The sequence below is a fragment of the Sprattus sprattus genome, assembly GCF_963457725.1.
Source record: "Sprattus sprattus genome assembly, chromosome: 13".
Classification (NCBI taxonomy): domain Eukaryota; kingdom Metazoa; phylum Chordata; class Actinopteri; order Clupeiformes; family Clupeidae; genus Sprattus; species Sprattus sprattus.
The window spans coordinates 21,893,016-21,916,745 of record NC_137911.1 but is presented as its reverse complement, the minus strand read 5'-3'; the positions used below and the strand labels follow the sequence as shown (position 1 = coordinate 21,916,745).

The 23,730-nt window shown below is 42.6% G+C and overlaps 4 protein-coding genes across 4 annotated transcripts; all 4 read left to right on the top strand.

The window, feature by feature from the left end:
• Positions 1 to 5,085: 5,085 nt before the first annotated feature.
• Positions 5,086 to 6,156, top strand: LOC308374702 (B2 bradykinin receptor-like; the record flags this gene model as incomplete). The annotated part of the gene is made up of 1 exon (XM_080850604.1): positions 5,086 to 6,156. The coding sequence occupies one exon, from the start codon at positions 5,086 to 5,088 to the stop codon at positions 6,154 to 6,156; it is 1,071 nt and encodes a 356-aa protein (XP_080706730.1).
• A 1,853-nt stretch (positions 6,157 to 8,009) lies between these two features.
• bdkrb1 (bradykinin receptor B1) lies at positions 8,010 to 15,821 on the top strand (the record flags this gene model as incomplete). Its single annotated transcript, XM_080850222.1, has 2 exons — positions 8,010 to 9,021; positions 14,827 to 15,821. The coding sequence occupies 2 exons, from the start codon at positions 8,010 to 8,012 to the stop codon at positions 15,819 to 15,821; spliced, it is 2,007 nt and encodes a 668-aa protein (XP_080706348.1).
• Positions 15,822 to 20,287: 4,466 nt separating this feature from the next.
• LOC308374445 (G-protein coupled receptor 4-like) lies at positions 20,288 to 21,190 on the top strand (the record flags this gene model as incomplete). Its single annotated transcript, XM_080850221.1, has 1 exon — positions 20,288 to 21,190. One exon carries the CDS (start codon positions 20,288 to 20,290, stop codon positions 21,188 to 21,190), a length of 903 nt encoding a protein of 300 aa, XP_080706347.1.
• Positions 21,191 to 22,371: 1,181 nt separating this feature from the next.
• gpr65 (G protein-coupled receptor 65) lies at positions 22,372 to 23,367 on the top strand (the record flags this gene model as incomplete). The annotated part of the gene is made up of 1 exon (XM_080850537.1): positions 22,372 to 23,367. One exon carries the CDS (start codon positions 22,372 to 22,374, stop codon positions 23,365 to 23,367), a length of 996 nt encoding a protein of 331 aa, XP_080706663.1.
• Between the last annotated feature and the right edge of the window lie 363 nt (positions 23,368 to 23,730).

Below are 23,730 nucleotides of genomic sequence, written 5' to 3'. Positions count from 1 at the left end.
TGAGCTCAAACAATTAAACAGTTACTGCTACTGTACTGTATGTGGGTCTCTGTCAGTTTGTGGAGAGAGAAAGAAAGACAGAGACAGAGAGAAAGAGGGAGTGGGAAGAAACTAAGGTTATTTGTCAAGGTAGATGTCTGAAAAGTTGTGTTAACCCTTTCAGAACATCTTTCCACCAAACAAAACATACTGTAGAGGTAAACAGGCAATACATTGATGTGGTGTAAGATGCTACATGACACGATGTGAACAGAAATGTGTAGACTATGCACAAACCTTAAACTAGTACTGACATGGATATGTTGTGTTGTAACAGTGCAGGCAAAAATGCAGCCCTGACTTTAGAGTAGTAACTATAATGTCTCATATTTGCCTTTCATTTTTAAATTTCAATTAAAATGATTTGTATTCATTTTCATTACATTACTTTAAACAAATGGAAGATTTTAAGGGTGAGATGTTCGCTGAAGAATTTAACCTTTGTTTACAAAGCATAGTTTACTCTTGCATTCAAGATGATCACTATACTCTAGGGAGCATTTTTCTGGTGGCCAAATTTCCTTTGAAGGTATGTACACCATGGCGCCATTAGGCTCAATACAGAGTTGACAGGCTTTGCATATGATTCTTAGAGCCAGACGTGAGACTTAAAATAGATTGGTCAACATCTCAGAAAGCAGGAACTTTAGCACGGTTTATGGTTCCGCTTTTTAGATGTTTTTCATGTTGATTATTTGGAGAATGGAAAACATGAACAAGTACATTTTGATTATAATCTTCATTTGGAACACATTGTTGTATCACTTAGTGTAAGTAACCTCATCCATTCCATGAAAATAACGTTGCTAAATAATATTTGGTTTCCCTTCAAAAATGTCAGAGGTATCCTAGCAAAACTAATTGAAAAGCACTACATTTCCTGTCAGGGTTCTACGTACTCTTTTAATGTGTCCATTTGTATAGTGCAAATGCATTGATACTCTTTTCATAGCAAACATGGCAAACATCTTTGTGTACTCTGTTCTGAAGAACATCATTTGAAGTGGAAAAAAGCATTAATGTCCTGCGTGTGAACTGGATAAGTGGAACACTTCAAGGGAAGGCGTTTTTGTATTTTGGCCAGCAGATGACTAAGTTGTTAAGGGTGGACCGAATGGTTTTGGACATATGGAAACACATCTTCCTGTTATTGTGCTAACTTCCTCACCTGACCCTGGGCTAATTGCCAATGAATAAAATAAAGCTTTGTAGCATCGCTGTGCCCAGCTGCCAGCTCAGTACACCAGAATGAACATTTTGAAAGATCTGAAAGAACTAGATGGAACAGGATCCACCAACAATGACACAAGCTGATATTAACTGTCTAAATAAAATCAATCCCCCCTTCAAAAAACCTTTTAAGCCCAAACTACTTGAAAGGATTTCCAACCCCAACATGGCACCTGCTAGGGGATACAAATGAGCTCCAATAAGATGGCGCCAGAAAGACCTCATTGTGGGACACGAGGTATCATTAGTACCATTAACCTTTGGTAAAATCCTCTCTTGGGACCTGTTGGGAGTAGCCACTGTCCTTCCACTATGCCTGTCTTCAGTCAAAAAGAGCAGCATTTCTGAGGAAAAGGAGGCCATTAGCATAAATCGTGAGCCTTGATGAAGACCAGCTTGACAACCTGTGTTGGAACAAAGCCATTTTCCTCTCATTGCTCCCTGTTGTAATTTCCTTATGGTGCCTGATTGCTGATATACTGTCGTAAACAGAAAGTAGGATATGATCATTGATTTTCTGATTGAGGCAAACTGTTGGAAATTATCTCATCTTTCAGAACTCATCAAAGTATATGCCTCTAAAGAAAGTTAAGTTCTCATTTCTCTCCTGACAAACAGCATAAAGAGTATTGGGATTCAATATTTGATTCAATATTCTCATTAAAGCTGAATTGGGACACTTTGTACCTTGAAATGCCCTGGTGGGAGATGTTGGGATGTATATAATAATAACCATGTGACACACACCTGGAATTAAGTTTCTCAGATAAGCAAATGGATGCCAAAGCTGAACAAACAAGGAAGCCTACACTGAGATGGACCTGCCAGTCCCCCACCAGCACTTTATGTTATAAAGCTTTATTCAAACCGTGGCTCCCGTTCCCTAGAATGACAAATGGAAACTGGTGAATACTTCCCTGTGTTTGCGCGGTCTGATAAGATATCATCATTGCTTCCACTGTGTGGGTATAGTGTGGAGGCCTGGTGGAAAGCCTGATGCTCTCTTCAGTTTTATGTGTTTCCCATTTTCACTAGCACTTATCATGGATGGACAAATATCACGCTAGGTTAACTTGCATACCTCTGCAGCTAATAGTTTTATTCGCATTCATGAAAATGTGGCTAAACAAAATACAAATCAGTGTGCGTTTAAATCTGCTGTCTGTAATGTAATGTAAATGTAATTCAAAAAATGTATAAAAAAGTATTATTAAATTAATAAAAACAATCAACCTTAGGCACATTATACCCTATGTTAATAGTGAGCTAATCCATCCCCCCTCTAGCAAATCAATTTATAATAATAACGATTATTATATTTAAAGATTTTATAGGAATTTCAAACATTTCCAGTCAGGATTTCTTATTCAAAATCCACATCAAAAAGTTGGATGGAAACCCTTATGTCTACTTCCTTTATCTTCTGTTGTGTTGGAGGTACATGTCCTTTGCTTGGTATTGAGTTTCATTTTTTTGGCCACTGAACAGCAGGATAAACCTTATTTGCATGGATAAAGTTTATCTCACTACTCACAAGCACAACCTTTTATTGATGGTAGAGGAGTGTGTTCTGAGTGGATAAATACGGTAGACCTCTTGATGAGGCATTGGTGATAACAGCCTTTATTATAATTTGTCAAGCTGCCAGCGAGGTCACAAAACAAATAAGATAGACTTATACCTCATTTAACATTCAAACAAACAAACAAACAAACAAACAAACCAAAACATCCCAGAATAAGACAAGGATCACTGCTGCTGTACAATCAGGCATTCCTACTTTCTCTCAAAACTTTAGCAAATGGGGTAATCACCTTGCCCATCTCAAGCATGGCTCCCTGGGGCCGACAAGCCGGGCTCATTGGTCTGACAGCCAGAGGGCGTCCATACTCCTGGCACACCTACCTCACTGTTCTTCTCCCATCCCAGCCCCGTACACTCGTCACTCGGGCTCTACCTATCCAAATGGCCCCACAGCATCCAGTCCCACTTCTTACAAAACTTTGCTTAGGTACAATAATGCTTTCTTCGACTTCATCTTTTATTGTATTATTATTATAGTATTATTTTGATTATTCTTATGAATGATAACATTGTTATAATCCTTCTTCTTCTTATTATTATTATTATTAGTAGTAGTGGTGGTGGTAGTAGTAGTAGTAGTATTTATTTTATATAATAATAATCCTTAATTGATATTGAATATTGCTTTTTACTTAATCTTCTCATTGTTTTGTTTTTAATGTTTTGTAATGTTTTGTAAGTCGCTTCGGACAAAAGTGTCTGGTAAATACCATAACTCATTTTGAGCTTATAAAATCCAGATGCTGAAAAGAGTGTGTGTGTGGTGTCTTACAGTAGGTTTCCTTTTTAAACAATGCTGCAGCAAATTATGGTACCAGTTCCCTAAAACTGAATTGCCATCCATATCATTTCTCACTGTCTCCTATGCCAAGGTGTGACATCTGGCATTACCAATGGTAAATGGTAAACTCTGAAATACCCTCCATCACACTTATATATTTCCCTATCCTGGAGCTACTTTCCTTGCATAGGCACAGATCCAGGTTTTTGTCGGCTTGAGGGGGAATGTAATGAATAGGGGAGTTTAGATGCAACAAGCCTCGGAAACAGACAGAAATGAATCAGAAAATCTCTAGTGTCCCTCATGCACGTGGTTGGGGTTAGGGTTAGTTAAAAGAGGAGTTCCTTTTTTAAAGGGACAGATTCAGGAAGAACATGCCAGATCGGGTGAGAGAAAGAGAGAGAGAGAGAGAGAAAGAGAGAGAGAGAGAGAGAGAGAGAGAGAGAGAGAGAGAGAGAGAGAGAAAGAAATTGGGGCAGAAGTGCAGAAGTGTAGTTAGTGTACAAATGGAAATTAGGAGAGGAGGTGATGAAGAATGTGGGAGGGAGAGGATGTTTACTGCTGGATGATGTAATTTCTGGTTTTCCCTTCTTAAAACCAGTGAACCTTTCGAGCGCGTGGTTCCACAAACCCAGAGGCAGCACAGAGGAGAGAGTGCACCCTGCTTCCCACAGTTCATCAGTCCACAAGGTATGTTCAACACTGATCTTTCACACTATGCTGAAGAACCTACTCTCAATTTTAGTCATATAATGCAGATGAAATTAGATGACATTTACCTAAAGGCTTTTCAGCAATCCCTAAATGGGAGATGAATTAGAAAAATGACAGTGAAACAAAACAGTTTGATTTTGTACAAAGGTCTTCACAATTTCTTTAAAAAAAAAGACTTTAATCAGATATACTGAGATATACAGACATATACATATGCTGGACAGTGCATACAGATATCTAAATCAACAGATAACAAACAGAAATTTCACTTTGCAAAGTGCACTGCATTACATGTCATGTGATATGTTGCACTGAACTTGTTTGCTTTCAGCTCCTCTTTCTTGTGTATTTGTAAGTGGTAACAGTCACTCACACTGTGAGCTCTTATGTAAATACACTTACACTTGTGTCTAGGGTTTTCTTATCTCTGGTGTGATGAGATCAGCATGCATTTGTGAAATATTTATTTGACATACTATTAGCATATCTGCATTTACGCATGCATGCATTTGACCTGATTTAGACAAAATATTCAGTTTTGTTTTTTTCCAAGAAACGTTTAGTCCCTCAAAACTTCCCTTGCTTGTACCGTTTATAGTGTTTGGCCGCCACTGTAAACAGCATCATCACAATCATATTTCTTTTTCTTCTTTGCATGGACATAAGTCATGTTGTGTGTCTCTTCCTCATGAGCCAAAGCAGTTACAATGAAACACCTGTGTCTTGACAGCTTTCAAATGGATACCAGTTACGCCTCACCAACCCCCTCAGTCTCATCCTTATCTGACCCTTTCAACACGTGGAGCAATGGCACCAGTAACAGTAGCCACTGTCCTGAGTCTGAAGCCTGGGATTGGTTGTACACCATTCAGCCAGTGTACATGGTCGTCATCTCTGTGCTTGGAATCGTGGGGAACGTTTTCGTCCTGACTGTCTTCTGCTTCCACAAGAAGCCGTGCACCGTGGCTGAGATCTACCTCAGCAACCTGGCGGCGGCAGACCTGCTGCTGCTCTCCTGTCTCCCCTTCTGGGCGGCCAACGTGGCCAACGGCTTTAACTGGCAGTTCGGCGACCTCATGTGCCGCCTGGTCAACGGCGGCATCAAGATGAACATGTACAGCAGCATCTACTTCCTGGTGCTGGTGAGCGCCGACCGGTACCTGGCCCTGGTCCACGCCATGTCTCACGGCCGCATGCGGCGGCCCCGCTACGCCAAGCTCAGCTGCCTGGCCGTCTGGTGCCTGGGGCTCCTCCTCAGCGTGCCCGTGCTTAACTTCCGCAAGGTGCAGCACATGGCCCAGTACAACGTGACCGCCTGCATGCTGGATTACCCCAGCCTAGAGGCTCACCTGGCCTGCGACGTCATGCTCACCCTGCTGGGCTTCGCCGTGCCCCTGGCGGCCATCTCCTACTGCACCTACCGCATCATCCATGCCCTGCACACCCAGCGGATGGAGCGCTTCAACGCGGAGAACACGGAGCGCAAGGCCACCGTGCTCGTGCTGGCGGTGCTAATTGCCTTCCTGCTCTGCTGGATCCCCTTTCACTTGCTCACCATCGTGGACATACTGTGGCATCTGGGGGTGCTGGGCGGCTGCGCCCTCGAGAACGCCCTGGACATCTGCAGCCAGCTGTTCGTCTACCTGGCCTTCTTCAACAGCCTGCTCAACCCCATCCTCTACGTGATCGTGGGGAAGAACTTCAGGAAGAAGGTCAGGGAGCTGGCCAAGCAGATCAACCTGAGCAGGAAGAAGGCAGGCTCTACCAAGTCGCAGCTCTCGACGCTGAAAACGTTTGCGTCGAATTGATGAACGTTTAGCCAAGTGATCAAGTGACTTTTCAAAGCTACTTTCAAAACAAATTGTTGGATGTAGATTGCACTCAGCTGTGCTTAACAGGCATTAGCCCCTTTACTGCATATGATTTCCCCTTTCAGTGTTAAGAAGACATGATCAAAAGTTATATGTAGCCTTTCATAACAAACATTCAACTTTAATTGTATCATTATATCAATTAAGAACATTTGCAAGAGGTACTGCACTGTATTATATAGTACAGCAAATGTTACAAATGTTATGAGTCTGTGTTAATTGCACTAAAGTTAAGTTAAGCGTTAAGTTGGCACCCATCTGGTATTGCCCTTGGATAAGATATGCAATGTAAGTTAACACTTCTGTTAAAGTTATCGCATCCAAGCTCAGGACTTTTCCTAAAAATGGGTCCCAATTTTATTATGAAGCTCTCAGTATCCTGCTCCCTCCTTTGACTGCTACTCCAGTTTGCTTCTCACTGTCAGCATGCTCCATGGCAGTAGAACAGCCTATACTTTAATACAAACAGTGTCTCTTACAGCTTTGCCTTTTCAAAACGCCAAACTTACCTCAATTCACTATTATTTTACAAGACTGTATGGTTGGCCTATTGTATGCATTTTACAAGACTGTATGGTTGGCCTATTGTATGTATTGATGCACTGTTTCATGTGTTGTGTGTTGTCAACAGTATTAATTTGTGCTCTTATATGCTGCTGCTGTTGTTTGTTGAATATGTAGTTGCAACCTACTAACTGACTGTTATATATCTCTGTGTTATCCTAATACTGACGTTCCGTATATTTCCTATTGATATTTTCTTTACAGTAGTAGATACATTTACAAAAAATCTTAATTATGTATGTGTGGTATCTGTCCATGTTAATTATTTATAGTCACAAGCCATTAAACCTTTTGAGTTTGCAAAACACATTTTTGGACAGCATGGAAGTGAAGTGGACTTTTGAAACCAGTTGCCATTTGAGAAAATTAGAACTCTATACTTTGTGGTGAATGAAGCTAAATTAAATCTTAAGACAATATGAGTCAGGCGTCCCCATTTTCCCCCAGGAAAAGATTTCCTGGTGTTTTTGGAGTCTGCTGGTACCTTGTAAAGAACATGTCACAAAGTTTCCACTAGTTATACAACAAGGCTTTTCTTGTGGGTTTGTCTGTCAGACATGAGTTGAGACGTGTGGTTGAGTCATACCCACATAGTCATGCTTCACGCCAGACAGGAAAACACTTCTTTTTTTTTTACCAATGTGTGGGCATATGAAAAATATATTAAATCATGTGGCATTGCTTTCTTATGTATTATGTATTATGTATTATGTATTATATCTTTAATACAGCCCCTCTCCAGTGATTGAGTCACCATTTCTTTTGTTTTCATTTGGTTGGTTGTTGTGGTTAAGATCAATATTTTAGCCTTTTGATACCTGGCACCAGAGTATGAGAGAGTGGTCCTATCAGACAGGGAGAGGCTCCATTACGTAATGTGCAGACTGCAAAGTGCATGAGCCATCTGTTGCTCTCAGCCTACTATCTACAAATCATCAGGTTGTTTTATTTCTGAAAAGTCCAGGTGAGATAGCAACCTCACGTACTACCCGTAAGCTCCATCTGCTCAGCAGGGTGGAACTGATGGCCCTGTTCAGCAGTGCATGTAGTAAATCACCAAGTAAGCCACGGTTATTGTGGTTGCACAGTCACAGTCCTTGCAGAGGAGTCAGTGCAAAAACATTTTTTTTGTGAGAGGATTTGGAAACGATTTTCTGAAGATAGAAAAGGAATCTAGATAGAGTTGTTTTTAAAACACATAATTTCTCTGTTGAAGCAGTGACAACATGGCATTTAACGCCTCTGAGATTGCTCTGTTCGGGATCGGCCATGGCGAAGAGGGAGGCTGTAACCACACGGACGCCTGGGAGTGGGTCTACACCATGCAGCCGGCCTACATGACCGCCATCTGCGTGCTGGGCATCGCTGGCAACGCTTTCGTCCTCGCCGTCCTCTGTCTGCAGCGGCAGCACAGCACGGTGGCTGACGTCTACCTGGGCAACCTGGCCGTGGCTGACTTGGTGATGATGTGCTGCCTCCCCTTCTGGATCAGCACGGTCCTACACCGCTTCCACTGGGCCTACGGCAGGGCCATGTGCCAGCTGGTGGGCCTGGTGATCGGGATGAACTACCTGTGCAGCGTGCTCTTCCTGACCGTGGTGAGCCTGGACCGCTACGTGGCGCTGGCCCGGCCGCTGGCTCACCGGAGGCGACGGCGTTCGACCGTGGCCCGGGCCGTGTGCGGTGGAGTCTGGGTGTTGGGGGGGATGCTCAGCCTGCCGGGCCTCCTCTTCCGCTCGGTGGACTTCTTCCCCGAGTTCGGCGTGGAGGCGTGCCACCTGGCCTACCCGCACCCCGGCTGGCGGATCCGCTACAACGTGACCGCTAACCTGGTGGGCTTCCTCATCCCTGTGCCCATAGTGGCGTTCAGCAGCTATCACATTGTCGCCATCCTCAACGATAAGCAGGTGCGCACGAGTGCCACAGGTAACGCGGAGAGAAAGGCTGCTACCCTGGTGCTGGTGGTGCTGGCTGTGTTTGTCCTGTGCTGGCTGCCTTACCAGCTGGTCATATTCTTGGACACCTTGCACTACTACCAGGTCATCTCTGGGTGTCTCCTGGAACACAGCCTGGACATTTGGACCCAGCTGGCCGCGTATCTCGGCTACAGCAACAGTGCCATTAACCCCTTCCTCTATGTGATTGTTGGTAAACACTTCAGGCACAGAGCTAGCGCCATATTACACACAGCCATGAGCTGTGATAAGAAACAGGCCATTTTTGTTGACAATTCTACCAGTAATTCTAAGGTATAAATGCACTGAACCTAGCATGGTGTAATCTTTGCTCTTCATCTTGATGTTAATGTTATATTCATCATTGCTATTTAAAAAAGTAAAGACAAATCCATTCTAAAACTTTATACACTTGTTCAATGACTGTTGACCAATAGACCTAGTCATTATATTTCCAATTTGTGGTTTGGGGGTATTTCCTATGAAAATGTGTTTGCAAGTTGTAGATACTCTGATGCCAATTCTTCAGAGGTTTAGCTCCTTCTCTAATTCTAATACTTGTCTTTTGTCAAAGCATTTAAGGATGACTGTAATGTGTCCTACCACTGAGATTATAGCTGAAAAGAGAACCTTGTGTGTCTTCAATGTCATAGATCTGAAAGATTCTTTAGAGACAGTGCATAACAGCTGTATTTAGTATCTACTGCACGGTGCCCTGTGTTACTACATCTACTGTACATGTAAATAGTCTAACAACAGATTCATCAGGTGACAAATAAACTTGAATGTAGAATTAAAACAATTAAGAGGCTATTGCTACAGAGACTTCCATGGCGATAAGACTGGCACTATTGCTAGGTTCTGTGTCAATATTAATGGTCTGCGCTCCCTCACGATTAATGCCCAAGTTTGTATAGTGAATAGCATTGTTACCTTACAAGCAGTTGATTCAGATTTTAGTTGGTGCAGAGAAAAGAGCAACTTTTCGCGATTTCGCAATCAGAAGATGTGTATCTGCGGCTTCTTTATTGAAAGGCTCTAAGCTTCCAACAGAAGATGCTCCTTGGATGATCTCCCTGTATGAATGGCGTGTTCATCTTTTTAAAAGTAATATGGTCACACCCATCTATCTTTTCTTTGGTTGACCCCTATGGCCAAGTAGATCTCACCCCACTATCTGACCTTCACTCAGTCAGAGCGTCTTACCTGTTTGGCACCACGCCCATTTTCTCACGAACCGTCTATATAACACCATTCATACTCTCATCAATTATTCCATGTTCACCAACTATAAAAATATTCCTTGTTTCTTGTGACAAAAATATGTGTTGAGTACTTCACTCTTTCCTTTATCTTAAATCAATTGACCTTGTCACAAAGATACTGCCTGAACATACGGCCTACCCTGGCAGAGCAACGTCACGGAGGTGCACAGACAGGGGACCATTGGGCCCTCTGAGGTCCTCCCAGGAGGGAGCGCTTGCGACAGTAGGTGCCCTCGCCGAGTGGTGCCCAATTGCCCCCACTTCAATTTAGCGCCACGCTAGAATTCACCACAGTGGGGGAGGTAGCTGCTCTTTTGACCCTCTCCTCTGACAAACACCATGTTCCCTAATGCTACGGAATGGGAATGCACCACACGGAATGAATTTTAGTGCCTAAAAACAGAGCTACTAGCTACTGGCTTATGGAGTGCTATCTTAAATTATCAGCTAAACACAACTGACAGAAGCCGTGGTAAATCATGGCAGAGCTCGTAACATTCCAAAGAGGAGCTCCAGTTGGCCAAGTTACCAAATGAAACTAACAACCTTCATTTTAGCTGAGGAATTACTGGAAAAGGAAAGTTTACTATAAACATTGTGTTTTAAGCAAAGCGTGGGGTGCTGTTTTAAATGCAACAGTACACTCCTGGTATATGTTACATTATTGAGCTTTATTGCTTAATCATATATCTTTGTAATTCTGTTACTTTGTCTTACTGTTCTTGTTTCTGTGGGACAAAAAAAAGTTCCCTAACCTGAATAAAACAATGCTCTCTGTTTAAAACTTGTGAAAAGGCATCCTCCACATTTTTGAGAGATACATGCAAAGCTGACATGTCTTATGTAAATAATTTTGACTACACCCACAAAATGACTGCACGCACCCATACAGCCCTTTTGTGTCCACTATCTCTCTTTCACCCATTAAAGACCAACATGCCTTCTACACACTCTCTTACTCTCTCTACTGATGACACCATCAGTGATCCCACTTACCCTTCAGTATATCCAAGAGGGGAGGGATAGGGGCACCTATGACAAGTTAGGTAAAGAGGTCATCGTTGATGTGGTGCCATGTTACTGCTTGGTGAGACTCTGGGAGGAAGTGCAGGATATGGCTAGGCGGGTGGGTAGGTGATAAATAAGTGTTTTGGTTTGACCTTGGTTTCCAGGAAAGGGTGGTGTCATGCTTTCTGTTTTATGTGACAGGAAGTGGCTAACTTTGGGAGGGGTTAATCCTGGGTTCATGCTCATGTTGTTGTTGATTTCCCCTTTTTCTGTATTGATTAATGGATGCTGTGATGGGATGCTGAAATCTGAGAGGGAGGGGCCCTCCCCACGGGCCTTTGGTGAAACAGAGGATAAAAAAAGAGAAGTAGTTAGTGAAAGAAAAGATTAAAAAAACCTGAATACTGAATGATGGATCCTGAAGAAGGATGTGTTCCCAAATCACCTGAGTGAGTTAACCTTTTGTCAGCCCCTGGTTAATTATGGTTCTGCTTGTTCAAGAACCTTGGTTGTGTTGGTGTGGCACAGAATGTTGTCTGTTCATATAGGCTCTAATGAGCATTTGGGCGCATATTTGGGAGAGGGAGTGGGAGTCTATGTGGGGATCTGTCTAAGCTGCAGGGTTGTGTGTGTGAGTGTGTGTGTGTGTGTGTGTGTGTGTGTGTGTGTGTGTGTGTGTGTGTGTGTGTGTGTGTGTGTGTGTGTGTGTGTGTGTGTGTATGTGTGTGTGTGTGTGTGTGTGTGTGTGTGTGTGTGTGTGTGTGTGTGTGTGTGTTTGTGTGTGTGTGTGTGTGTGTGTGTGTGTGTGTGTGTGTGTGTAACCCATAACTTGGATGCTTATCATGTTTCTCCCACTAATGTACATTTTCCAATTTCCCGCCCCAGGCTAATGTCCTCATAACTCATAATAAGTCATATCACTTACTCATCCTCACATCCTTACTTCACCCACATCCTCCAGTCCACCAACTCTACATCCACTGCACTCATCCATTACTCTAATTACACCACCACCATTTAAAGAGCCCAGTATTGGAATTAGCCTCAGTTTCAGAGTCATTAGATATATTTACATTTACACCCAGTGGCCATTATATCCATTTTTTACTCCGCTGAAAGCAGCATAACATAAGCAGTTCAACTTACTATCCAGCTAACAAGCTTACTTATATTGTAGTGTCAATACCAAATTCATGTTCTTATATAAGTGTTGCACAGTGCACATAAGTGTTTACACAGCTGTGTCAAGAAAAAATTGCTTTGACACGGAAACTCTAGAGCAGAGCAGAGTGGTTGAATTCATAGACATATACATATATATATATATATACAAAGTATATGTTTATATGTGTATATATATGTATATGTCTATGGCTGAAACTGCTGTAAACACGTCATGGAAGACAGATGTCGAGATCCAACTAGCAATCTTCCGATTGCTGAACAACTTCTCTACAAGAGGTTGGATACCCGACCGGGTCCCGTCGGAACCCGACAGGACCCGGCGAGTTTAGAAATTATACTGAGGCTCGGACACATCAACGCGATAAGGCATTGCACATTCCATATTTAAATGTTTTAATAAGTTGGGAAGTAAACGTGTCTTCTTCACATGATGCAAAAGTTCGTTTTTGAGAATAAAATAAATCAAATTTAGGATAACAGCCTTCTTTCTGTGTGTGGGAATTTTTTTATGTCCTAGCTGTGAAAATGCGATTACAGGCGGCAAACTGGGATCATGGAAGAAGTTAAAAAGAAACTGTCATCTGGAGAGTTTACAACAATACAAAAAAAAGGGAAATCTACTGTATGGAGATATTTCTGCTTAGTAGTCAATGCGGATTCTAATGAGGCTGTTGGATGTCCAATGTAAGAAACTTTTTAGTTTAAATTTGCTACAGTGTGAATATATAGTAAACCTTGTGCTGAACAGATTCTCTAGTGCTTTGTGCATCCTGGGCTATAAACTGGACTGGTCAGCCAACATTGATGCAATCTACAAGAAGGGTCAGAGCTGGCTCTAATTCCTGAGGAGGCTGAAGTCCTTCAATGTCTGCAACAAACTCCTGTGCATGTTCTACCAGTATGTTGTTGCCAGAATCCTTTTTTATGCTGTGGTGTGCTGGGGAGACAGCATAAAGAAGAGGGATGCAGGGCGACTAGACAGGCTGGTGAGGAAGGCGGGAGCTGTTGTTGGCACTGAACTGGACTGCCTCACAACAGTGACAGAGGTAAGGACCCTGAGTAGGTTGCTACCTATCTTGGACAATGTCCACCACCCACTACACAGAACTCTCAACAGACAGAGAAACATATTCAGTGGCAGACTCATGTCACTGTCATGCTCATCAGACAGGCTGAGGAGGTCGCTTTACAATGCCAAGCAGAAGGGGGGGGGTCTACCTCAATCTGACCTCCACTTCTCATCTCATCTCATTACATACCAACCCACTGTCCATCCCTTTACTGGCTATACAAGCCCCTTGCACAGACTTAACCACTTATATTCTGTACTATCTCTTTGCACTATCCACACACACACAAGCACAAGAACACTATCTTTGCACCATCCAAGCACAAGAACACTATCTTTTTGCACAATCCACACTAGCAGCTCAAGAACACTTTTCTCCTGGACATCAACACTGTCACAATCATTGCATGCTGTACCATATGGTCATACCCATTCTTGTATCTTTAAACACCTGGGCCCCACTCTGTGTGAATATGTTCTCCCTATGTGTATGTTTTTGTGATTTATATGTATGTCTGTGAGGTGTATAAGTGTATAAGCTACTGGATGACCTTAATATTCCTCGGGATTAATACAGTATCCATCTATCTATCTATCTATCTATCCATCATCTATGTTATGATTTTGATTTGGGATTTCACAGCGACAAGCTGCTTTTAATTACTAAAAGAGGATAGAGCCTTGTACAAGTGTTGAAACACATCCTCACACTGAGCGAAGAAGAAGATAAGTTTGAGCTGTATATACAAGTTGAGTCACCCCAACCTAGGCTCGGAGAGGAATGCCTCACTGTATACACTTGCACTCCGCTGTGTAAGAATCGGTCTGAGCTGGAGGAATGAGCTTGAAATAGAGGCTCTTCATTTTCAACCCAACCATCTAAACATTTATCTAAAAAATCTGATCTCCAGGTATGTCCGGTTCGATTATATGATGCATTCTATTTCGTGAGCTACAAGGCTTATAAAGCTGTACAAATAAGTTTTAATGGATGCTTTTAGCTTAGCGAAAGTATGTGTTGACGGCAACACGATATGACGTGGTGTACTCAAACACTAATTCAGTAGGTTCAAGGTTTTTTTAATGGAAACTTTTCAAAATGTTGTGCATTGGTCCTCACTCTGTGCGGTTTTTATTGTGTAATAATGTAACTTCAGTGTGGGCCAGGTTTGGTTGAGACATAAGTGAGATGTGCTAAGAACTTGTTTATACTGTGATGATTCATAGTAAAAACGTAATACCCTATTAAACTCATTAGTCTTCTTAAGAATTGACTGAATTCAGGTGGTAACAGATTTTTAGAAATGTAGGCCATCTTGAATTTGTTTTCATACTGAAATACACAAAACACATTTATAAACACTGCTCTTAGCCTCAGAAATGAGAAAAAAGACAGATAAGATGTGTCCATGACATTAGTGTAAATACAACGTTTAGCCAGATGGTAACTGACAGTAGTGTTTCGTTTTGCCTTCCTAGATAGCAGAGCCATTACTGTAAGTGAGTATGGATATGTACCAGACCCCAAACATCAGCAGTCCCACATTCCCCCCCATGGCAGAGAATGAGGCTGCCTGGGATCTGGTCCATGCCATCATTCCACCATACATCTTCATCCTCAGTGTGGTGGGAATTCTGGGAAATGCCTTTGTCCTCACCGTGTTCCTGCTTCAGAGAGCCAAATGGAGCGTTCCAGAAATCTACCTGGGCAACCTAGCCCTAGCCGACCTTGTGATGCTGGCCCTGCTGCCCTTCTGGGGCATCAACATCCTCAACGACTACGACTGGCCGTTCGGGGAATTCCTGTGCATCGCCGTCAGCCTTTCTATCACCATCAACATGTACACCAGCGTCTTCCTGCTGGTCATGATCAGTGTGGATCGCTACCTGGCCCTAGTGCAGACCATGAAGGCCAGGTGGCTTCGGAGGAGGCGCTATGCCAAGGCGGTCTGTGCAATTTCGTGGCTCCTCGGTGTGGCCGTTTGCACCCCGGTGCTACCCCACAGGAAACTGCAGTACGACTCCGAGTATCAGGTAATGTCCTGCTACCTCGATTACCCGCACGACTCTTGGAGAGTGGCCCACCACATCCTGCTCAACCTGGTGGGATTCGCCTTGCCTTTCCTAGCCATCTCTTTCTGTAGTATCAATGCTGCGAGAGCCCTGAACACGAGGAGGAACAACACGTGCTGCTCCGACCGAGGCGACAGGAAGGCCACAGCACTGGTGTATGCCGTCATTCTCTTCTTCTTCGTTTGCTGGGGTCCGTTCCATCTGTTCACCTTCCTCGATGTGCTGTGCGACTTCCAGGTCTTGGAGGTCAATGAGTGGTATGAGGTCACAGCAATCGGGAACCAGTTTGCGACGTACTTTGCGTTCCTGAACAGCAGTCTTAATCCGCTGCTGTACGTCTGCACGGGGCAGTACTTCAGGCGGAAAGTCAGCGCGATCTACCACAGGTACGAGCGCTCCAGAGGATCAGATGTAACCCCGCAACGGTCAGTCGTGTCGACGCTTCTGCACAAGACCGATCACATCAAGCCTGTTGTCTTATAAAGTCATCAAGTGAAAGGGGCATGATGAGATGATCAGATATATTTAGGTTGAGGTGTCTGGGCATGTGGTGGATTTAGAACATTTCAAAATGTACATAGAAAATTACTTAAGATTTCGTTGAATCTGTGTCAAGTTTTAGATATTAAACTTTACACTTAACAATGAACCTCTTTGTAATAGCCGTGTCAATCATGAAGTGAACATTTTGTTTTCTTTATTTTCCATCCTGTGATTTTTTTTGTGTGTTTTTGAGTGTCTCACAAGCATGCCTCTGTTATCTTTACTGGCTGTTCTAACAGAAATGGAGAGGAAACCCAGATGTGTACGCTTCTGTAAATAGTTTCATTAGTCTTAGCTAAGGCTGCAGGGCCTTCAGAGGAGGCATGCCGTTCCTGCAGGAAAGAGGTCTCAGTATCGTAAAAAGATCTTCACGTCGTCTTGTATTTATGAAATGTACACCTCACAAACTCCTCTACTTTTATTAGTGCACTGTCAACAATAAAAATGGCAGTCCATTCCGTTTTTTTGTTCCCTTGCTTACCGTGGTTGTCATATTGAAACTGCCATCCAGTGAATTGCTACGCCCAATTCTGATTGACCTGCTTTTGTTGATAAACCACAAATATATTTATAATATACAATGGGGAGCATTTACCAAAAGGAGGATACAGGCAAAAGCACAATTATGAAAAATATATAAAATTAGAAAAAGATCTGTCTGTGTATTTGGATATTAATTGTAAGTATTGTCATGACATTTACAAATCGTATACAAAATAGGATAAATGTATTTCTAAAGTATTTTATGTGTTTAATATTGTTGGCACACTTCATTTCTAAAGCCAGACATTAAACATAGACAGTATCATTAACTGCTTCTTTGTCAAGTCTATTTGGGCAGATCCAGTGAGGTTGTTCAGTGTTTATGCTTTCACTTAGAGAAGTGTAAATTACACACAAAAAAAGAGCTGCCACCTTGTGGACAGTACTGTGAAGTGCTCTATCACAACAAAGCAACTCTGCACCATGTTTAGGCTTAAATTCAACCTAGAGATACATTTTGAGTGTGTCACACTCAGTAAAGTAAAAAAAAAATACTAAACATCTTCAATGTGTTGTTTTGTTCATCCTGAGAGACAAGCTTGTCTATTTGAAGACCAAAGCTGTATATTAGTAAGTAACATGGTCCTTATCCTCTCTTGTGAACAAACTGCTTTGGTGCACCACAGTGAAGTTAAGAGATCAAAATCAGGTTTCCTGTTGCCACCGTCTGTGGGTCCTGAATACACAAACAGGGTTACCAACTGTTTTCCATTTATCAGACTAGATGCGCATGACTGTTTTTTTATCTTAACAAAAGAACATCTGATCAGTTCACAAATGAAAGCTTTATGTGTTTACTAGATTATTTCTAGGAAACAGGACTTGTCAGTTTGCATAAAGGTTTTAGCCAGCAGAAAGTAAGTGGATAGGGTTTGTGTTCTTTTACTAAAGTGAAAGTGGAACAAAATGTATCCCAAATGCAATGACTCACATTTTGCACAGACTCCTTCAGATTTCAATTAAACCCATCCACAATGATGATATAAAACACAAAACACATATTTCAGTGGATCACTCCACACCTGACATTGTGTTGTATTCATCACAAAACCCTTTTCCACAAGCTGGTACTCCAATATGTTTACCTCATGCCACATGACATGAATGGGGTTACAGGTCTTTTTCTTATAGATCTTATAGATCTCTATCTTATAGAGAAAGGTCAATACTGCATGGCTACCAATGTGAAATACAATTAATGCGTCGGTTTATCAACAAAGGGATGGAATATCGAATAATCAAAATCATTTTTAATCCGTTTTGAAGTTTCACGCAGTTGGGTTCAGTTTATGTTTGTCCCACTAAAGCATGTTGTGTTTTGATTTTATTGTGGTGTTTGTAATTGAAAATTGGCAATGTAAGACAAACACATTTACAGTATAGACAATGTGAACATGTTGACACATCCAATTCCAACACCCAGGAAGAGGCATGCAAACATACAGACAATAATGGAAAGACGAATGGAAATAAAAGGATTGTTGTACTCCAATGTGAATTAGTAAAACATAAACATTTTCAGTGGGACAGTCTGAGTCTTAGCTTGGGGATGTGACCCTCTTTGGAATGCTTTAGCCTATACTTTCACTGCATGGGTATGGGCACAGTAGTAATTATGTGTGTGTGTGTGTGTGTGTGTGTGTGTGTGTGTGTGTGTGTGTGTGTGTGTGTGTGTGTGTGTGTGTGTGTGTGTGTGTGTGTGGTGCTTTTTCATTTCTTCTGTATGAGTATACAAAAGAAAACCTTTGATAGGTATGTTTTTAGTTAACCTTTTTTTCCTCATTCTAAAATTCACTTTGGTGGCATATGCCAATGAAATGGAAAAATAAACACATTTGTCGTTCACAAAAGCCAACCAGGCTATTCACTGCGTTGTTTTGTTCTCCAGGTTGAACACACTGCAAAAACAGATCTGTACACACTGTGCCTATTCAAGTCAAAATACCCTAGAAATATCACACATGGAAATGGGCACACTCCTCCCAGTGGTGCCAACACCAGACACATTTGGTAACCAAATATCTGACCTATGTGCGACCTAACCCATGGTTACTAGCGCCTGTTGCTAGAACATCTCTAAAGGCATTGGGGAGCAAGTTTTACTTACAGTAGAGCTCTGTACTCCACTGGTCACTGACAGTTTCATTCTGTCTGGTCCTTTCACCCCAAAATGAAATCCCAATCCAGGTAATCGTACCAATGTAACCTGCACTGTGAGAAGCTGGATTTTAAACTGCACCCTTGGACACGGAATGTGGGCATGCTAGAAAGGAGGCGAAAAACCCTTGGGTGCTAGTGTCAGTCATGAGGCAGTGAGGTGTGCTCATTTTCATTTGCACTGCTCCATACTCTCCGGGACATACACTTACATTACCCACTTCATTTAGGCCGTGTCTTACCCAGATTCTAATGCATTTTTGAAGGTATTACACATGGTACAGGATTATAACCTTTGTGTATGAGACTTTGGGTCATTGCAGTAAAACATGGGGCCACTGTATAATAAACACACATATGGTGACGGCACACAACAGAGACAAATAGGCTTCCAAATAACTAAATTAAGGATTGCTGACTTTAAGACGTCTGCACGCCAGTGCTTGGGCAAGTATGAATTTATGGACTGTGTATCTTTTTGTGTGTGGTCCCTGCCCAAACCCATAAACACAGCCAATAACATCTAGACCACACATGGGCAATATTCAGCCCATGGACCGGGACTGTTCGATGCTGTTTTAATCTGCAGCAGTGTTATGTATCTGTAATGGCGAGTACTGCTATTATCTTAAATTCAACAAAGGGCACTGGCTACAATACAATTTTGGCTAAAAGCCTCAAATGGACTCTTCCTCACAAACCTGAAGCGTCAAGCTCATAACGTAAGCAGTAGTGAAACAGTCAGTTAAAGTGAAATTAATGTGAAAGTCTAAGGTGTCATGGCCCAAGAGCCATAGGAGCAGATTCTGACCAAGAAAGCAGACAAATGAATAAACAGGTTGAAAATGTGTTTTTCATACACAACAAAAAACCTGAGTAGGCAAAACAAGTTCCTTCTCAGATCTCTGATGATTTGAGATTTACAAAATAATGACAAGGCTGAGATCAAGAACACAGTTGGTCAGAACAGGGCATACAAGCTGCAGTCATGAATCAAGAAATTACCACGTATGAACTAGTAATACAAAAACATAAAAAGTCCTAGTAAATCCAAGAACACGTCAAGGAGCCAACATGCACAAACCGTGCCTTGGTGGCATGGTAAAACCGCGAGAAGGGAAAACCCGGCTGTCATGTTGCACAGTTACTCGGTATGTGCAAGTCATTGTTGAAGAGTCATTGTTGAATTGTCAAAAGGGGCATCCAACACATTTTCAATTGCTCTGGACGTAATTCACAGACATCAAGGATACTTCTTTTTATTGTAACCTCAGGGTGAATAAGATTGACATTTAGCTGTAATTTTTTTTATCTGTGATGTATATCTAATTCATGTAATTTACCATAACAGCACTATGAGTTTTATGTTATAATTAAATCATCCAATGTATGGACCTCTGCTTCCTTTACAGTAAGTCGTTAGTAGGGCCCACTGGAAAAAAATGTTGCACACCCCTGACACGTCTCCCAAACGACTCCCAAACGAATCCCAAACGAATCCCAAACGAATCCCAAACGAATGTTTTGGGATATTCCTAGAACATTATTTGCATGGGTTGAATTTGCATGTCCTCAGTGACATGCATGCTTGAAACGTTGCACGTTCAGTTACAGTCACAGGAATAATGGAGCCGGTCACATTTTCCAACAAGAGCAATGCCAACTCTTCTCAACACTGTGACACAGAGGATGTAGTGGAGCGTTTCATGTACCCGACTGCATATTCTGTGTTCTTTATCATCGGATTTCCAGCCAACTGTCTGTCTCTCTATGTCGCTTGCCTTCTAATGCGAAAGGGCAATACCGTTGCAGTATACCTAGTCAACTTGAGTGTCTCAGATCTCCTTTACACCATCACGCTGCCTGTGTGGATCGAGCTGTCTCTTGGCCGGCCAGTGGACAGTACGCTCTGTAGCCTGATTTCACTTGTGATGTACAACAGCTTCTATGTGGGATCCGGGCTACTGTGCTGCATATCAGTGGACCGCTACCTGGCCGTGGTCTACCCTTTCTACTTCGGCTGGGTGAGAGAAGTGCATACGGCCGCGGTGGTGAGTGCCATGGTGTGGGGCGTCGAGCTGTTTGTGCACGTGAACCTCCTTGCCCAAACCGGTGCCCTGGGCTCCTTCTCCGCCAAACGTTTGTGTGAGGAGAGGATGCCGATGTGCCCTGCTGATGCCAATGTGGCTATTGTTCGAGTGGCGCTGGGGTTCCTCCTGCCCTTGTTCCTGATGGTCTTTTGTTTCCATCAGATTATCAAATCCCTCAACGACAGTGTCTCGCTTGAGGCCGCTGAACGCAGAAAGATCAGGAATCTGCTGCTCCTCCTGCTCGTCACCTACATGGTGGCGTTCACCCCGTACCAGGTCGTCATGCTCTTGAGAGCCATGCTGGAGGTAGGAGACTGTGGCAATGCCTTGCTCCTAAGACACTACTACATGGTGTTTGTCGCCACCACCACAATTAACAGCGTGGCAGACCCCATAATCTACTGCCTGCTGAGCGAGAGTGCCAAGACAGAACTGAAAGCCATTCTGTATAACTGGAGGGTGACACTGAGAAAGCTCCGACACTCTGGCAGAGACAGCGCCATTAGCTCTGTTGCATAACTGCTCTGCCAGGACTTATGGTAGTTTTACTGAAAAAGGACACTGCAATTTTAGATTGGATTGTTTTTCTATGCATTTGTAATTGTCTTACGTAATAAAGCAAACTAAAATCATGTCATAAGGCAATATTACCACATCTTTCTGTTCAGTTTTCGATGTTGATTATGCTCATTTGAATGGACTTTCTCTTAGGCTGCCACTGCTAACTTGCAACTAGCCATTTCAAGTATTGAGCTGTCAGCATTGATGTTTTGCTAAGATGTTTACGCAGTATATTTCATCACCTTCCTGTTCCTTTTTTTCACACAGTGAGCCATGCTCTTCCTGTTTCTTCAGATACACACCATTCGTTGTGAAACAGGTAGATCTAGAAGTCTCTGTGCAATTTATTGCCAGTTATATGATTAATGTAAAATTGCATCCAGTGGTTGCTGACCGGATGGGTCCTGGAATACTGACATCTTAGAATACTGAGCCTTAAAATGGTTTGTGTTTAAGCAAACCACTTATTTCCTGATTATAGTCCAGCTGATAGTGTAAGTAAAACATCCTTTTCAATGGTAAAAATATAAAGAATATCTGGTTTGTGCAATTGTGAAATGTCAACATTTTTAGTAAACTGGTTTATGAGGAATAGGCACAATTATATATTTATGGGCCAAGAAGTGAAGCTGCATAGGCACCCATCGTGTTTCTACCTTTTATTATTATGCATCTTCTTCTGTCTCATGTCATTGGAGTCTAAGACATCTCATTGAACCTTGTGGTGGGTGACTTCTGAAACACAGCATTTGGATCCTCCTGATCTGAGTTGATAATTTGTATACCTGCTTTCTGTGTATACAGATGCTTAATTGGGTGTTTTGTTTCTGTTTTCTTTTTAATTTTATATTTTATGATTTAATGTGATCTAATTGTACAGCACTTTGATCAACGTGAGTTGTGTTTAACTGTGCTTTATAAATACATTTGACTTTGACTTTGTTAGTACTTATAGCCATGCCCTTGACAAAATGACAACAGGTTTCCATGGCAACCATGGCTTGGCTCCTTCTTTGCTACTTGCAGCTTTGTTATTAATTGGCCTTGCATGTGATGAAAATATGTTTATTGACTATAAAAAAAAAAACATTTGAAAGTAATAAAGTTGTTTTGTCTTTTTCTTTGTTGGTAGAAAAAAGATGAATTCCACAGCTGAATTGTTGAATCACTCTCTACCAAGTAAAGGTTTCCCGAACCATGAATGCCATCCTGAAGGACACCCTGGGGAACACTTGATGGGACATATCTTTGCCTTTCTGTACATCGTCATTGTCATTTTAGGTTTCCCCTCCAACTGCTTCTCTGTGTTCGTCTCCTACCAGCATATAAGACAGGGCAATGCGATGGGAGTCTACATAATGAACCTGGCCCTGGCAGACCTCTTCTTCATCATGATGTTACCCATCTGGGTGGACAACATCTTGGCTGAGGAGTGGCGTCATGGGGGCACTGCATGTACCGTGTGTGTCTTCCTGTTGTTCACCCACTTCTATGCCAGCGTGTCTTTGTTGTGCTGCATCGCTGTTGACCGTTATATGGCTGTGGTTCACCCCCTAAGGTTCCCTTACATTCGAAAATTGGGAACAGCGATGGGCGTCTGTGTTCTTTCGTGGACCTGGACCGTGGTCTTCAATCTCATCACCGTGTCTCATCACGTGTATGATGACACCGAGAAGATCTGTCTGCACGCCTTTCCTTTGTCTTCGCCGGCGAAAGTCATCATAGCTAGGTTTTTCGTTTGGTTCCTCGCACCGTCTGTGCTGGTTGGGTTCTGCTGCTGGAAGACCAGCAAAGAGGTCCGGTCCAACCGTGCAACCGAGGAACAGGACCGTAAGCGGGTCGGCCGGCTCCTGTGGCTGGTGCAGCTGACCCTGTCCATCTGCTTCGGCCCCTTTCATATCATGAGTCTGCTGATGAATCAGGTGGAGAACTGCGGGACACTAACCTGGATGTTCTACCTTTATAAAGTCACCGTGATCCTGGCCAGTCTCAACTGCCTCGCCGATCCTCTACTCTACTGCTTCATCACCCGGTCAGGGAGAGCAAGTGTCATCAAGGCTTTTCTGTTACTTCAGAGGAAGGATCTGGCCAAAACCATGGAGGGAGAACTGAAGCAGCAATTTCACAAGCCTTAGTTTGTAATAGCCTCTCACCAGACTCAGTAATTGTGCAGGGACCCAGTGGCTGCAATGCTGTGAAGTTGATAACTTTCAGTCCCCACTTCAAGGGACTGAATTTAGCCTCCTTGCCAGCATGTGTGATTGAATCTGTAATCTTTGGTTACACTTGATTGGCATTTTTTCATTACATATTTCGGCATCATTTTTTACAAATATTCATGTCATTGTAAAAGGCACAAGTACATATCAAGCTGTTGTAACAATGCTTTTGCTCCATGTTTGCCTTTTAAGTAAACTTTTTTAGTTTTTCATCTGTGCACCGGACACATGTGAGCTGCACTTTCAGTTCTACTCTCACAGGTTATTTGTAGTCGTAGA